The 17,765-nt window shown below is 31.7% G+C and overlaps 1 protein-coding gene across 1 annotated transcript; it reads left to right on the plus strand.

The window, feature by feature from the left end:
• The first annotated feature begins 915 nt into the window (after positions 1 to 915).
• On the plus strand, positions 916 to 13,763 carry LOC135835397 (helix-loop-helix protein delilah-like). The gene has a single exon (XM_065349632.1). It carries the CDS (start codon positions 1,191 to 1,193, stop codon positions 1,953 to 1,955), a length of 765 nt encoding a protein of 254 aa, XP_065205704.1. The 5' UTR covers positions 916 to 1,190; the 3' UTR covers positions 1,956 to 13,763.
• Positions 13,764 to 17,765: the final 4,002 nt, after the last annotated feature.

Below are 17,765 nucleotides of genomic sequence, written 5' to 3' on the forward strand. Positions count from 1 at the left end.
TTTTATCACACGAGTCGATTTTTTTAGCACCATTGGAACGTTAAAAAATCATTTTGTGTAAATTAAAAAAAAAAAAATAATAATATGTAGGTATAGGTATTAAAATAATCTTATTGTCAGTTCAACACTGGGTTAATTAATAAAATTGCCAATAATTCCAATTCGGAATCACGTATAACAAAATCATCAAAATATTTAAATGTTGCACCCATACTATAGAAATCTGACTCATGGGTATCAGAAAAAACAAAAATGTTCAGAATTCTATTCTCTTTAATATGGCTATTTATTCGAAGAGCTAGCTTGTATGGTTCAAAAATTTTCAAAATCTAAAGTTATAAAAGCCGCTTAAGTACATTCTTGTGATAACAAGATATATGTACTTACATTGCAATAGCTCACTATTTGTAACTTTGAACTTCAGCAACTTTCGAATAATAACTGCTAGAGTCTTGAATAAAGAACCATGTCGTAGAGAATAAGATTCAGAACATTTTGGTTTTTTAAAGCACACAAGTGTTCGTTGAGAATTTCGAGTAATTTCAATTTAAATTAAACGCTTGGTAAAAATTCTAAAATTAAAATACTCGTAAAATCGTTATCATTCCACGAAATTCAAAAAATTTTACACCAATCGATAGCAAATTTCAATCTCTTCGTATCAAGTTCTATTAAAATTTCACCCAAACCCCTTCGTTTATCCCAAAAAATCCAAAAAACCATAAAATATAGCCTGTTACAAGACTTCGGTAAGAGGCTGGCTTCCTCCAGTGCTGTCACGTACCGCGGTGCGGTGAAGAGGGGAGTGTTCCCGGGCGCGTATGCAAAATACGGGTTTCTGGACAACCTCTCTCACCGTCCAGTGTATAGTGATGTTGGGTATCGCGTGCCTATAGTCATCTCAAGTGGCTCGACCGGGTTGTATTTTCATTTAGTAGATAACCATAGCTTAACCGATCGAGTCGACCGGTCAAATTGTACGTTTTTTCTTCGGTGACTTAAACGCTCGTGTACGATAATTCGAAAATAGAAAAAATTCAAATCGTCGAAAACTTTGCGCGATTCGAATAATTACGCGATAATGTGACAGTGTTGTTCGAAAGAATTTAGTGAACGGGTTTTAACCTTTTTTTTCACATTGCAATTTTTTTTACGTACCTATACCTCTCATCAACTTGGCAACAAAAAAAATGTCTATACTGGAAACTCTGATGATGGAAAATTGCGGCGGCCAGATCGCCCTAGCAGCCGATTCCAACAATAACACGAATGTGGAAAAATGCGAAAAATATTCCCTACGTCCGAGAACGATAACGAAACAACGCGAAGACGAAGAGTTCGAAGCTTGGAAACCTCGCAGTAAGACGAAAAAACGCCCTAAACAGAAACCAGCCCCATTGAGTAAATATCGCAGAAAAACTGCCAATGCTCGCGAACGCAGCCGAATGCGTGAAATTAACGAAGGATTCGAAGCATTACGTCGAGCTCTGCCCCATCTGACTCCCGAAGCCGACAACAATGAAAAATTAACCAAAATATCTACCCTAAGGCTAGCCATGAAATATATCACAGCTTTAAATCACATACTGACAGATACCACGGATACCGAATCAGACGGCGAATCGTTTTTCAGCGAATACGCGTCCACGGTGGCCGATACTATGAGCGATCAATCGCTGACACCTCCTACCTTCAGCGATCATTCGTTTTCTACCGATTTTTCCGATCAGCTTTTATCGCCTTCGGATTTCACCGGGCAAATTTCACCCCATAGTGATCTGGATATATGCACGAGTGGCGCGTTACCCTTATCCGGAGATTTTACTATATCGGATTTCGTCTGCGCGTCCGATACCGGCTGCTCGAATTCGCTAGATAGTTGTTTACCTGAAATTAATTTCGATGAAAGTGAGTACACTTTTGAAAGCTTGAATTATATAGCCAATCTAAGCTAACCGAGGATCTGATTTTTTATTCCCTAGTGCCCGGTGTTTGTATATAAAGTTAGAGTATTTTTTTCTTTTTTTTTCATGTCTTGTATGCGTCTCTCTTTATTTTTTTTACTGTCGTCGATGTTTTTTTTTTAGTTTTGATGTCAAGGTGCGTTGAGTGTTTTTTTTAAATACTTAGATAAATTATTATTTATTTTAAGTAAAATATTTTTTTTTGTGTATTCGGTTGTGAATTGTAAATACGTACGTACGACGTCGTTATTCTTTTTTTTTGTTTGTTTTCCCCAAAAAAATTGTAAGTACGTCTAGTGAAAAATTGACGATTTTTAAAATCTCGTTTCTGTTAAGTATACTTATTAGGAAAATGCTTTGTTTTTAGTTTATGTATTGAACTTTTAAAGTAACTCGTTATCGATGAGAATTGACTTGCAAAGTCACGTAATTTTTTACCAAATAATCAATTTTTCGAAAAAAAAGACAAAAACGTTCAAGGAAAAAATATTAAAAAAAAAATGAAAAAAAATTTACGTAACAAACAAAACTCCAGTTTTTTTATATTAATAAAAACTTACATTTCTCAAGTACCTACATTATAACTACCCAGCTACAAACTTGCCCCTCGGTTAAAAAAATTACAGATGATTGGGTTATAGAAAAAGAGGCGAAGAATAAAAATTACAAACTTTTTAGCTCATAAAATTGTCTAAAATTTGGAATAAATCAGGGTCACGAAAACTGCAACCAAATTGAAACCATTCTCATCCATAGGTACCACTTCCTCGTACTTTCATTTTCAATATTTTCACTTCATGAAACATTCTGTAGGCTTTTCACTCTCACCATTAGGTACATCTTCGTTCTCCAGCATACCATGTAGATAATGACGTTTTAAAATGCTCATTACTAAATTAAATTTGGTTAATTGTAATAAATTTACGAGTCATTCTGTCGAATAAATCATAATTTTGAAACTGCATAGTGAATTATGTAAGCATCACTTCGACGCACAGAAAATATTCCTGTTTTTATTCTAAAAAATATCTCTGATTAGAATCAGATCTATAATAATATACAGTCTCAACCCCTCTAGGACACTTCTTCTAGAATAGGAATGCAATTTTTTAATAGGCGGTAAAATTTAGAGTTTCAATCAAGGGGTGGATCAATTAAAAAATTTTCATTGAAAAAAAGTTTGTCAAAAAAATTTTTACATTAGGTACCTTTTTTTAAAAAAAAATACAAAAAAATCATACCTATATTACATACCTAGATAAAAATCAAAAATTTTGAAATTTTTTCGACCAGTGGTTTTTTTAAGTACCTATTTTTAATGAATTCATAAAATATTCGAAAAAATTAAACAGCAAATAATTGAGAATATCTTCGAATATGTCGAAAAATGGACTAATTAAAAAGCACTGTGTGGAATATTCAACTCAGAATTGAAGGGCCTGATGGAAGAAGGGCCTCCTCGGCCGGAGGCCCTTTTTCCGGCTTTTGGTGATTTAAGTTCCTTGAAGTCTTTACTACCTTTGGTGTGAGTTTCAGTTCATGATCATGTTCCTAGAGCAAGCTACGTGATGTTTTATTCATATCTCTTTGAATAAAACATCTCAATCGGTGTACCGCCATACCGTAGGTACCTGTTACAGTTTCATAAAAATTGATCTGGAGGCGAAAGGAAGCATCCTACAAAAATTTCAAGTACTTAACGTTGTAGAGAATTAAATTTCCAATTGACATGATGTCGTTACTTTTTTCCTAAAATGCTTAGTTTTTGATTTATATCACGTAAAAGATGAATTTGAATGAAAATCAAAATCAGCTTATAGAAAAAAATTGATCTGGAGGTGAAAGGAAGCATCCTACGAAAATTTCAAGTAATCAAAGTTGTAGAGAATTAAATTTCCAATCGACTTAATGTCATTAGTTTTTTTCTAAAATGCTTAGTTTTCGATTTAACCACGTTAAAAGATGAAGTTAATGAAAATCAAAATCAACTTATGGAAGAAGGGCCTCCGACGCGAGTTTTTAAATCTCATTTTTTTCGAATATGTGGATAAATTATTTGGCAGGTGATGGTCAATACTTGTTGCTGACACTTCAAATAAAAAAAAACTCCAACCACAAATCAATACGTTGAGTATTTTTTAATTGGCAACAAAAGTAAAGCTTTAAACGCGTTTTTCTCAAAACTATGTTTTTCCGAGGAGGCCCTTCTTCCATCAGGCCCTTCAATTTTGAATCTTTGGAAAAATAAATTGCATACCTAGTCATGGTTTTGAGAGGAGGAAGAGGGAGTAAGAATTTCGAGTAAAATTATGGAAAGTTTTTTTTTTAAAAAAAGGCAAAATTAAATTATGATTCTAGTATTTTTTTTTGGGTGGGGGGGGGGAGGCAAAGACATCAAAGACAACTCTTTCGTGCTACTTTTCATAAAAACCCTGGAGTCAATTTACATAGTATATCTATAAATACGAGAGCACAGTTATTTTTAAACGACGACTTCTTTGAAGAACGACCCAATTTTTTTGCCAAATCCAAGAATTGACCATGAACGGAAATAATTTTTGAGTCGAATGCACAAATCGAATTAAAAACTTTTTTTGGCAAACTTAAACATATCAAACATTCCATGATCAGGTTGAAAAGTTCAATAGTTGAAAAATTCAGTTCAGAGCTTTAGAGAAAAGAGGGTAAAGAAGGCAATTTGCCTCGAACTCTGATTCTTTAAAGGCACCTGAAATTAAGGGCTTGAGATGAATGAAAAATATTTACGACTCGTACAGTGTTGAAATTTCAAAATTTATACCTAAAAAAATTTCAATTTCGAGTTTAAATTTTTTTTAAAAATCGTGTCAATTGATTTAATTCTATCGTTTTTCCAGAAGTAATTTTTTTAATGGAGGGAAGTCAAAATGACTTGCTCTGAGTCCACCTATAGGCTCCCCACGACTCAAGTCAAAAATCATGAGACCCTTCATCCCCCAATAGGAATCTCATCTCTCTGAAATTTAACCATACCAACGCGAGAATAACTTCGATTTTTTTCAAAAAAATTTATCTCCATCGAGTAGTTTAAAAAAGATACCTGCATGAGTTTAAATTTCCCCTCCCTTTCAGCTTCTTTACTTTGAAGAGTAAAACTAGTGTGTTTAAAGACCAGCTTCGTGAATAAAATTTGTTGAGGAAACAAAGTAAGCTAGAAAAATTCCTAAAAAAAATCAGGCCGAAAAAAATGAAGAAAAAAAACAAAAGAAAAACAAATTTCAAAGAGAAAAGTAAAAAGGCAGGCTAAAAGAAATCACAAAAGAAGAAAGAGATTCCCAAGAACTTGTTCAAATTTTCAATAAAATTATTCAATTATTTTCTCCAAATTGATCCGACAAGTCTTAAAATTAGCAAACAGTTAAAACTGACTCTAAATTTGGGAAAATCATGGACTTCTTAAAATAGGTACCTATTCGTGAGTACAGTTATCAAAATTTTTATCCAAGTATTCCAATAATTCAAAAAAATCATCGATGACTCAAAATTGAAAACTTTTCTACAATATTTGATTACATTTCCCCCTCCTCCTCCTTCTCCTCCTCTCAATTTAATCGAAAACCCTTGTAATGAAAGGATACGAATTATCTAAAAAATAACTCAAGAATCACCAACACTTTATTCAAAATCATTCACCGCGAATTTTCCATCCTTTGAAGGCAAGTCATTTTTGAAAAAAATCATCATTCAGTAAATTATTTACCAATACTCAAATCGTACAAAATAAATTGAAAATTCAAATAAAAGAACATAATTTTTATTAATTAATATTTTCGTTTATGTTTTCATAATGATGATTTATTGGCACCACTTGAAAAAATTTTCACATCTAAATCTGCGTGAGAAAATTTTTTTCATTTTATACAAAATGTTTGAAAAAGTGAACTTAATGAGCTACCTGTGCACTTTTTACACGTGTGTTCAATTTGAAAAATTATTTCTTTTCAGAAAAATCAAGATTAGTTCAATTCGATTTAGGAAAACCATTCTACTCGTATTATTTCCTTTTAGGTTTCGTAGACGTGATTGACACAATTATTTATCTTATATGATACGAGATTAGACGGACAATACTTTCATTTTTTACACTTAGCACCAGGCCATTATCTAAATTCAGCGCTTCAGTGGCCGGAGAAGGGGGAGGAGATTGATTAATTACGTGCAAAAGTACAAAGATTTTTCTTCCCTATTTTATGAAAAGTATCAAGTGCCTACTCGCATTGCAAAAAGAAGAGGGAAACAATTGAATGAACACATCCCTACAGTAGAACGAAGCAAAAAAAAAAAAAAAAAATCAAAAAATTGCACTAGATAACTAAATGGTCGTTTTTTTTTGTTTTTCTGGAATATTTTCTTATATTTTTGATAATTCTGAGTAGGGAAATTAAGCTTGCCTTATTTATACGCAGAAAGAAATAACGTAAAATCAGTCGAGACACGATTTTCACATAGTTTGAATACATTCTACACAATTTGATGACATTTCATACAAACTTTGTCTATAGAAAAATCGCACGTACTCTTATTTTATTACCATCATTTTCACGTAAAAAATTTTCATCGAGAACCCAAGCTTGTGGCAAAGAAATCGCATCATTCAAATGGACACTCAAAGGGGAAAAAAATCACCCAATTTTTTCCTCCACCTTTTTCATTCCTCTTGAACGCTCAGCATCTCCTCACAAAAAATGTTCCAATAAAAAAAATTCTCCACTAAAGAACTAAAATATAAAAAACTTGACCAAAAAAACTCTAAAAATCCACCTAGGTATGCACTAAATTCACCTCAACGACGTAATATTCGACTAGGTACTTGAAAAATCTAGCCCGTTATTACCTTTAGTAAAAATATTTGAAAAAAAAACTATGTTATAAAAGTATCCACACGCTGAGAACATATTAAATAATCCATAGGATAAGAGAGAAAAAAATACCATACCTTTCCACTCGAGGCATATTTTACGACCTTAAAAAAAGAAACTCTCAATACCGAGAAATATTAATTACGATGATTTATAATATTTATTAAGGAATAGGTATTAAGGGAAGTATTTGGAAAAAAAGTGCCCTTTTTATGCATTATTATGTTACACCATCAACCATCACATATGACATGGCTTCGAGAGAAGTGGGAAGTGGGAGGAGGGAGGGGAAAACCTCTACGTGTAAATTTATTTCTTCGACTTGGTTTGGTTTACCTACACGTATGACATAAGTACCTATATGAATACGAAAGCAAAAGTAAAATGGTGAGAGAGACATCAAACAAATAAATTATAACCTTGGATGTCGATAATCTGTGGAAGTGGTTTTTTGGGAGGAGTTTTGACGTTCAGTACGAATTTTATGGGTTTTATTATAATCATTTTTTTACGATCGGTTAACCTTACCATTATATAGATCGAATATACACACTACACAGCAGCCGAGCCGCGGTGGCGATATTTTACAATTTTATAAGGAGCCGGTGTGACAACGTTTTGATGGGGTTTTATTATTATTACACCATAATAATATTCTCTACCTATACCAAATAACATAATACTCAGTCATACCACCAGGTACGAGTAAGTATATTGGTACCCAAACCTAAATTAATGCTCATGTATTCACGTATTGTATATTCATCTTCAGTATATACACAGTACACACACATTAGGGCATTAAAAACGAAGTAAATTTTCACAATAGTCGCGACTCCGGTGGTAGATATGGAGAAAGTCTGCTTACACATACACACAGGTCTTTGATAAAAACTTATAGTACACGAGGAGAGCTTTTTCGCTCGACTTTTATACGGCGCGCGCGACCACCAACCTATAAACGCGAGTATCAGTATATGATTTTATTTATATTACGAAAAGATTAACGGGCGATACCCGGCAGCGTATCAATAACCCAAGTACTCGATAGTTTAGCCAATAAACACCGAAAACGTGATCGAGTAAATATCTCGGCTTCGACAGATGAAGTTAATTTACAAGTGATTTCTCAGCCAGTTTTGAAACGCTCTTACGTCTATTACGCGGCCGAGTTAAATCCTCGAACATATTCTCTTCGTGACACTGGCTGGTCTTGGGTACCATCGTGGGCCACCTTTTTCTCTCTCTCTCTCTCTCTCATCTCTGCATTCGTCTGGGTACATTTGTCTTTTTCTTACATATAATCGCGTATGACGTTTATGGTTATATACCTATAGTAAAGTAGATAGGGTAAGCGTGACTTTGTCAACATGTTGATGGAGTCCAAGTCCCCAAGTCTTTGGTTCTCTCATCTCGTCTCTCTATAAAGACCCGTATAGACATAGAGGTAGGTAAGTGTACGTACACGAGAATCAAACAGTAGTTCATTCAATATCTTTAAACCGTACCCCCTGAGGTGTTCCAAGTCTTCCAAATAATCCCCGACTAGGTATAGTACATATATAGTTTATCGATATGGAATCTCTAATAAATATTGACCGTTTTATAACCGGAGGGTATATTTTATCAAGATCGAATATAAGTTTATCCGATTTACAGTGGCACATCCGAGGATCATTGATTATATAGAAGGGTTGAAAGTCTTTTTATATAGATGATTTTGGTATTTAAATAATAATCGTAGGTATTTGCATTTTGAATGATTTTTCCCCCTTTTGAGTGAGGAAATATCACTGAGGATTTTGATTGAAATTTTATCAGATCAGTTTCTGGCTAAAAATTTATGAAGTTGAGAGGATCGAACTCGAGCCAGAATGATTTTCAAAAGTTACTGACATTTTCGAAGAATATCGAGCTATTTTGTGAAAGGAAAACCCAGACAGAAGGTGAGAATGCAGTCTTATTACACTTTCTCTAGAATAAAGAATAACGGGTTAAATAATGAAAAAAAGGGCAACAGGATCTCGAATTTTCGAAATGAAAACCACAGATTGAAAACTAAATTTATTGACTTACCTACTATAAATCAAAAGCTACGTAAGATAAGTATTGCTGATATTTATCTAAGGACTGGTCAGAAGTGTTGGTTGCCGGTCGGACCGAGCGGTTGCCTACATGTAGCATATGAAGGGGCTACCTACACGGTATATTCACTTTTTCTGAAACGAGCCTTGTTTTGGAAATTCAGGGTTGCCAATGTTTAAAAAAAAAATAAATAAAATTTTTTCAAAACTGATTAGCAATTTGGGTAGAGGACATCAAGACAATCAAAAAATGTCATTCATACTTTTTGCCTAACTCTAGAACTGAAGGGGCTTCGTAAATTTGAAAAAAATTATTTTACCTTAAGAAATTGAATGAACGACAGTAGGTACATTTTTTTTTTTTTTTTTTAATATGCATTGAATGTAATTTTATACTTCATTAACGATACCAAGTATCATAGTTCAACATAGGCGCCGCAACCAGGGGGGCCGGGGGGCCGTGCCCCCCCCACCAAACTCAAAATTGGCCCCCAAGCAGAATTCATATTTATGTAAAAAAACATTCTTTTTAAAAAAAACACTACTGTCATCACATGCTTGAAAAAAAATGAAAATCTCGAAAAGTCGAAAAGACTGGTTTTTTAGGAAAATGCAAATCAGTTCAATATTTGAGTGACTTCTAAAAATGACTTTTGCAAGGAAAACATCAGCAGTGATGAACTTTTGACCAAACTAAAAAAAACCATCGTATACCTCTTGAAAGAATTAAGGACTGATTTTTGAAAGTTTTGCCCTCTCGCTCGGGCCGTTTGCTTTTCTGTTTTCCTTCTTACATTTACAAAAAAATCGTCATTCAAATTTCATTGTTTCATGCTTCTTGCTTCTCGAAATACTAATTTTCAAGAACGTTTGGGCTATTTTTTTTCGCTTTTGAATTTTTCAAAAAAAAAACCATCATATTTTGAACTTTAAAATTTTGAAGCAAAATGTAAATGATAAACTTTTTAGAAGTAACTCAGCACTGTGCAGCTCCAAAATTTCCTTTGGATGAGCTCTGGTTTTTAAAATTTTCATTTTTTTTTCTTTTTTCAAGTTTTTATTTGCACCAAAAATGAATGTATTTTGAAACACTGTTTTTAACGCAAACGAACGAATATAGGCACTCGGGTACCCTACTAAAATCATATATTACGTTAAAAAATATATGCATGTATATACTGTTGGTAATTTGCCTTTATAGCCCCCCCCCCCCAGAAATTTGACCTCAGCGGCGCCTATGCCATTCAAACGAAACAGAGACTTAGAATCTTACAATACAATAATTCAGTTTTATATCAACAATTTGAACACAACGTTAAATGAATTCTATTTCAAAAATGGTAAATATGTAAATAAAAGAGAAATAAAATTGTATAGGTAAAATAAAAAATTTAAAAATTAAACATCAATGAAAATAACAAAAACAATTTCAAATCACTCAAAGACTAATTAAAATCAAAAACACAAGAATCAAAATCAAATCAGCCAGAATCCCGCAATTAACTCGATGAACCAACAATGAATTCAAGCTAAGGATATGTTTTGAAAAGTGTGATCAACGCGATTTTGAAAAACTTATATAGTGGATTTTTAAAATAAAATAAATAGTAATTTAAAAAATATTAGGAATGTACCTATACAATGAAACCTTGGATATTTAGCTACCTAATCGCCATATTCTCTCCAAAATTTACCAACTAAATCGACTTTTTAGAAGCTATAAAATGAAACCTTCTTTATTTACAGAAATTTGTGGTAGAATAGGTAGGTTAGGTACCTACTCAAAGAAATAAAGAATTGTAAGCACAGAAAATTTATTTTTCCTACGATTAAAAAAAAATTAAAATAATAAATATGCACCTAAATAAATAAAACTAGTAATTAAATTTTTTGAAAATTTCAACCAGAAAAATAGAAAATCACTGTAACAAACTTTTTTTTGAGGGAAAATGTAAATTGGGCACACATTTTACTTTTTATATGTAACCTGGGCACAAAACGAACGGTCGGCCATAATGTAACATACCTACCTACTTAGTTGAAATAATGACATTGTTTCTTAAATTTTTCATAAAAAGTCAGTTCTACTCAAACATGTACCTATATGTACTTGGCTTTTTGTTTTTTCCTCCCTTCGAAAAATTAATGAAAATGAAACAAACAAATAAAAATAGTTCTTTACCACTCAAAATCATATACATATAACACTTCATGTACGGATAAGTAGATCTATACATGATGTAGAGCTGAATATTAAAGTATACCCTCATGAATTGAATCATAATACTTAAACAACTAAAAAAAAAATCATCTTCAACAGCTGATACATAGACGCTGTGAATCGGAAACGAGTGGATCCTATTTATCACCAATGCACTTCGTATTGTAAGGTGTGTAATTTTTAAAAAAGTTTCATCTTCGATAATACATAATTAAAAACGTCTCATTTTCGAAAAAAAAACAAATTTTTGAATAATTTTTTAGGCAACAAGCACAACTTTCTAAGGTGAACATATAATGTTCGAGTATTATTCTCTAAAATTGAATGATGTCGACAGTAGGTACGTACAGCAGTATGAGCAAATTAAATTAAAAATTTGTTCTATAATTCCTTAAATTTCAAAGATAGGCAATTTCACAAAATAATTTTTTTTGCTCGTCTCGAAAAATTGCACCAAAATTGACCTTCAAGGTTCAAAGTCAATAAAATTTCACTTTTGAAAAATTACGAGGGACTTATAAAAAAAAAATCATAAGTCATTACTTCTACAATTTGATATCCATCAATAGTCTAAATTTCAGCAATTTCATCAATTTCAACTTACATTAATTCACTCGTAATTCGTACTTAAATTTACATTTTAAATAGGTATTTCAAAAATATTGTAGTTTTTTTTCAACTTTCAAGTCCAAGTCCCATAAAATTTTCCAAAATTGAAATTTTGTTTACTTTGAAGGTCAAGGTAGGCAGAGGCAGTAAAAAAAATCAATTTTTCCAGACAAGCAAAAATTCATTTTATCTCTTCATCTGCTATACTTAATGCCTTCAATTTTAGAGACAGACTATTTTCTAAGAGAATATTTTTAGCTAGCTTCAAGAAATTATGCCAGAAAAATCCTTCAAACCTTCAAAAAAATTCTGTTTTTCCCCGAAAATTTAGAAAAGTTTTTAACAATTGAGCTTCACTGAAAAAAATTCTCACACATCTTACGAAACTAAGTGCATTGGTGATAAGTAGTTACCACCACAAATCCCCCACACCAAAAGTAGAGATATTACGTATCTATTTTGGTAGAAAATAAATTCCCCCTATTCTGTACTAAAACGCTTCTGCCAATCGTGATAACAGAGTGAAATCAAAGGAAGCTATGTAAAATACGAGAGTCTAAATCTTTAAGTTGCGACAATTTTTGTTCGAATAACTTTGTTTGAATAGTAATTTGTCTTTTTCGTGGATTTGGTTCGTTTCACTCGTTCTTAAGAAAAAAATTAATAAAAATAAAGTAGGTACCTAAAATGCAGTAATGCATCCTATTTGTATGATCGACAATAAAGAAAGAACTTGAATTAATAATCAAAATATGGTATTCGTTTCATCAAACAGAAGTCATGTCTTACCTACGAGCATTCTTTTCAAAATACATAAAGTAGGCTACTGTTTTTGGAAGCTTCAGCGGATTTTTTGGATCCTTCAGTTTTCGAAAAAACGTTGCAACCCATTCGATAGTACATTGTATATTTGTGCTTGCAATGGTAGCAACGAGGTTTTTCGATTTGAATAGGTATAATGTATACCGCAATAACATAGATAAGTTTGAACTTACGATTAAAGCTATCACTGAAACAAAATATGTACTAATAACAATCAATTTTTGAAAAATTATTCATTAAAAAATTATTTAAAAAAATACTTTTAAAAATAATTTTAATAAACAAAAATTAACAAATCATAATTTTTTTTCAATTAATTCTCTATTTAATGCCTATAATATTTATTGGTTTTAGTTGAAATAATGTGAAACAATTTTTTCAAGGGTGCCCAATTCACATGTGTCATTCATTTACCAATTACTGGAGTAATTACTTATTTTGAAAATTTTTCTATGAGGGGGAGAAATGGAGAGGTGAAACATGCTTAGGCATAATGTTATAAAAAAAGTACTCGTATTTTTCCAGAAAATTGAAACTCAGTAGTCGACTTGAGAAGATAAAAATTGATCAAAATCTCTTTAAACATAATATTTGATAAAAAATTCATAAAACTTTTTCAACTATACAAGAGTGGTATTTTCCATAATGCATAAAAAAAGTATAGAATGCAAATACATAAATATTCTTTTCAATACAGTATACAAATAAAAAAAAACCATTCCGGACGTGCCACCACACTCGAACATAATAGATATATTTGTAAAAGGGAAAAGTGCAATAATTTTAAGACTTACACGTGTCTAGTTACCCATGAAAGAAAAAAAGAAAATCATCTAATCGCTTATTTTAAAATCGAGCACGTGGACATAGTCCCATAAATAGGCCTAGATGATATTTTTTTCTTTTTTTTTTATTCGTATATTAAAGTACTACATATAATGTACGGTACGTTCTTTCATCGCAAATGCCACGAAAGCGACCTAATTTTTGCGTTTATTATTTTATAAGATGTACTCAGCGAACATATATGGTAAGATTTTTTACGTATGTAAATGTTTAAATACGATAAGCTTCCAGTCATTTAGTTTTTAATTATTGTGTAAATTTGTAAATATGTCTACGTGTACTGCGCCTTCGAAAATATAATCGTGTATTTTTTTTCCTAGTCATATTTATTTGTCTCCGTATGTATTTAAATCGACGAGTGACGTCGAATCTTCTCGATCGACAAGACCTTCTAGACTATAAAACTCGAAAATGTACAAGTACAAGAACGATGTTCGATTTACTAATAAACAACCATCGGTCGTTTGGTTGGTCGCCGAGTAGAGTATATAGAATCTATCGACAAAAATTCAATTCAAGCAAATCAAATGTACTTTTCTTCGGATACCGTAATAAAATGATTTGTATGTAAAAAAAAAAAAAGGAGAAGAATAAATAGACATCTTGAAGTACAAACTGGTTACCGAGAATTCAACCTTTTATACGCATATTCGATCAGCATACTATACGTATGTATGTGTATAGGTATATTAGGTACGAATGAAAAAAAAAAAAAAAAAATAGAAAAGGTAAACCGAGTTACACGAGGTTAATTCACTTAGATACAGGTAGATTGACAGCACTTGAACAGTCCATACAATCGAAGTACATCTTTTTTGTGTTTGTCTGACAAATTTTATGTAAATAAAGGTGTACTTTTTTCAAAAATGTATATTTTGTATAATATTGGAGCTAACAATTTACAAAAAAAAAAAAAATTAAATAAACATGTAAAACAACTCAAATCTTCTGCCTCACAATCCAGTTTGCTTTTTTGAGCATAAAATTGATTTAGAGAAAAAAAATTATCAAGTAAATTTTGCAATCTGAAGTGATGCTTGAAACCGTTATTACTTCATAATCGTCTGAAAAATGAACTAGAAGAATTCCCCTAAGACGTCAGAATAATTCAGAACCCAAGCTCATATTAATGCTTATTTGAGAGCGAATAAAGAGCAAATACAAGTAAGTTGAATATTTAATTTAAGAAATATTATTATGTACTTAAAGGTAATCATAAAAATAATTAAAATGAGTATTCACCAACCTGGATGAAAATTTATTGAAAAATTACAAAATTGAGAGAAAAAAATATTCACAAATTTTTATATTATTTGTGCTACTCACACATTGAATCGAGTGAGAGGAAGGGATGTAACTTTTAAGCGTTTTGAGCAGAATTTCAGTAAAATTTTCTTGAAAAACGAGATTTTATTCAATATAGGTAGGGTACCTACCTATACCTACTCTCAAAAATTAAGTCAGTTTAATTTGCACTGCTTTGAAATCAGGGAGAAAGGAGCTATATATACAATTAGGGTCCCTTCAACTCTTTTGCACCAAAACTTACGCTCGTTTTCACCAAATCTGCATCAGCGACATTCAACTAGCTTTTTAATAGGTACCCAACCCTTGAAAAAAAAAATAAAAATATCTCTACGTTTTGAATCACGTTCGAATTCTATTAAAATATTTGAAACGCGAAAAAAAAGAAAATAATGAAAAATTGCCATCCCCAAAAAACTTTTTACCAGATTCTTTTCAAATTCGAAATGTAGGTACCACAAGGATTTTTGAGAAATAAAATTAATATGAACTTTATTGATTTTTTGATATCTTTCACATTTTTGAAAAAACACGAAAGAACTGTTCAAAAGAAACATTGGAGAAAACTTTTGATCATCTATACCTTCAATAATTTCTTTCTTTCTTTCTTCAAAGATCAATTGTTGGGAGGAGGGGAAGATATGAATTTTGAAAAAAAGTTTCAAAATGGACGGAAAGAGCCTGAACTATAATTTTGAGCTAATTCGAGAGGGTATAGAGCTGGCTTAAATTCTATTTGAGTCGTTGTGAAAAAATTTTCCACAAACTGTGAATTTAGAAATCCGCTGGAGACTCCGGAGTGACTTAAAGCCACCTTCAAACAGTTGGAGAGGTTGAAAATATGATGAGAATTCAAACATCAGTGTTTTATCTCGATTGAATTAGATTTTGATTGGCTATATTATTGATTGGCCAAATTTGAATTTTCGAAATTTTTAAAAATTATAAAAAATTAAATTCAGTTCCTCAAATTGTGCATCGTGATGATGCTGGTGCTTTATTACAACCTTAAATTTTTTTAGATCAATTTCATTTCCAAAAAAAAAACAGTCGAAAACAATTTTTGGATGATCAAAAGTTTTTTCCAAGACATTTTTCAAGGTTTCACATCCATCGAAATTTAAAAAAAAAATGAGACAGCAATGGTAAAAAATCGTTTTTTATGATCTATTCAAATTGAAACGTCCCTCTTCCCTCAAAGTTTTTTTTTGAAATAGTTCTTTTGCACGTATCTTTTCAAAAATATGGGAAAAATTGAAAAAAAAACATGTTAAGTAAGTAAAGTTCACATCAATATTTTTTTTCAAAAATCGTTGAGATGAAATTCGAATTTTAAAAGGATCAGGAGAACAATTTTTGGGTGGGGACGGGGAGTTTTTCCTTTTGTTCAAGGATGTGAGGGATATAAATCTGCCTCTGAGCACTTTCATTACTTGCAGAACTTATTACATAACCTGAAATTATTTTTCGCGAAAAATTTTTCTATATTTTCATTTTTTATAAAACTGAAAATGAAAAATTTCACTTTACACTTGCGTTTATTAAGTATAAAAATTGGCATGCAAATTTAACACTAATTTTATTTTTCAAAAAAATAACCATTTTCACACTCAAAATAATATTTTTCCAATTTTGAAAAAAAAATCAACTTTGTGAACCTCAAAAATATTTATGGGAAGGCGATGTTTTGTATGCAGGGGCAGTCGAGTATGCATTTCAATATTCCCTGAAATTCGTACAAATTTTATGCCCCTTTGGAAAGAAAAATCGTGTAAATTTCGGTTTTTTTGGCGATAACTTTTCGAATCATGCAGACGTGAAAAAAATGTCCAAATGAAAGTTGTATGTAGAGTACCAAAAAGAAAAATTTTTTGTTGTGCAACGTTTTGTGAGTACTCATAAAAGAAAAGTACGTAGATGCGACGCGATGCTCAGGAAAACGTCACTCTTCATCTTGAAAATTTTCCCCAGGTGTTCATTGAGGAGGAGGAGGAGGAGGAGGAGGGGGGATGTCGCGTTCTGAAAAGAAAATGTCCAAGGTACATATCTACAAAAACTTTCAAAGCAAAAATTATATTTTTTTTTGCAACCATTCAATATTTATAGTACATCTTCAGACAATGTGAATCCTCACCCTCTTTTTGAAAAAAATAATAGGTAGGTATGTTTGGTTCATTTCGGAGCTCATCATTTTCGGAAACCACAAACATTACAAACATTGCAATCATTCAATTATTTTTTCTCAAATTAATCCTTTTTTTAAAAAAGTGTTATCATAAAAATTTTGATTTAATTTAATTTTCATTTTTTTCATTTTTAACCCCCCCCCCTCCCATCCTATTTTCACTACTTGACAGCCTAGAGAATTGCTAAAAACTATTACTTTCTCATGTGAAATATGAGATACGCAATCAGCCCCTCATTTCAAAAAAATATGGACGAGGCCGAGAGGGGATTTTGACTAGTTCGAATATCAGCTTATTTTTTCGCCTGATCACGATAATTCGGTCTTTTTAATTCTTGAAATACGGAATGTTTTACACAAATTTTCCCAATTTATTTCCAATCTTCCTACAATTAGCCACCTAACAGCATAAAAATCTCCTAATCAATGAATAATTAATTTGCATTACCTCAATTCAAAAAAAAAAAAATCAATGCCAGTGGTGGTGAAGGTGAAAAAATTGATGCACTGAATACACCACCGTTCTTGATTCATCCTCATCTATAGTAAATTTATCAACGAATATCAAGTCATGTAAGTAGGTACATTATGTACGTATTTTGGTGAAACGAAAAAAAAGGTGGGGGGGGGGGGAATTCTATACAATTTTCGAATTACTTTAAATACTCATCCTTATACAACCTACATGATAAATTTAGACTCCGATTTAAACAAAAAGACCGCCTCAGCCCGTGCTCAGGTAGGTACATTAAAGTGATAATAAATATCGTTAATAAATAGGTATTCGTGTGAATGGGCGTTAACGAACAAATAAGTCTTCGATGAATAATT

This window comes from Planococcus citri, chromosome 2 (genome assembly GCF_950023065.1).
Source record: "Planococcus citri chromosome 2, ihPlaCitr1.1, whole genome shotgun sequence".
In the NCBI taxonomy this organism is placed as follows: domain Eukaryota; kingdom Metazoa; phylum Arthropoda; class Insecta; order Hemiptera; family Pseudococcidae; genus Planococcus; species Planococcus citri.

What these genes read in the sequence shown, in the direction of transcription:
- LOC135835397 (XM_065349632.1), top strand. Translation starts at nt 1,191, where the DNA reads ATGTCTATACTGGAAACTCTGATGATGGAAAATTGCGGCGGCCAGATC.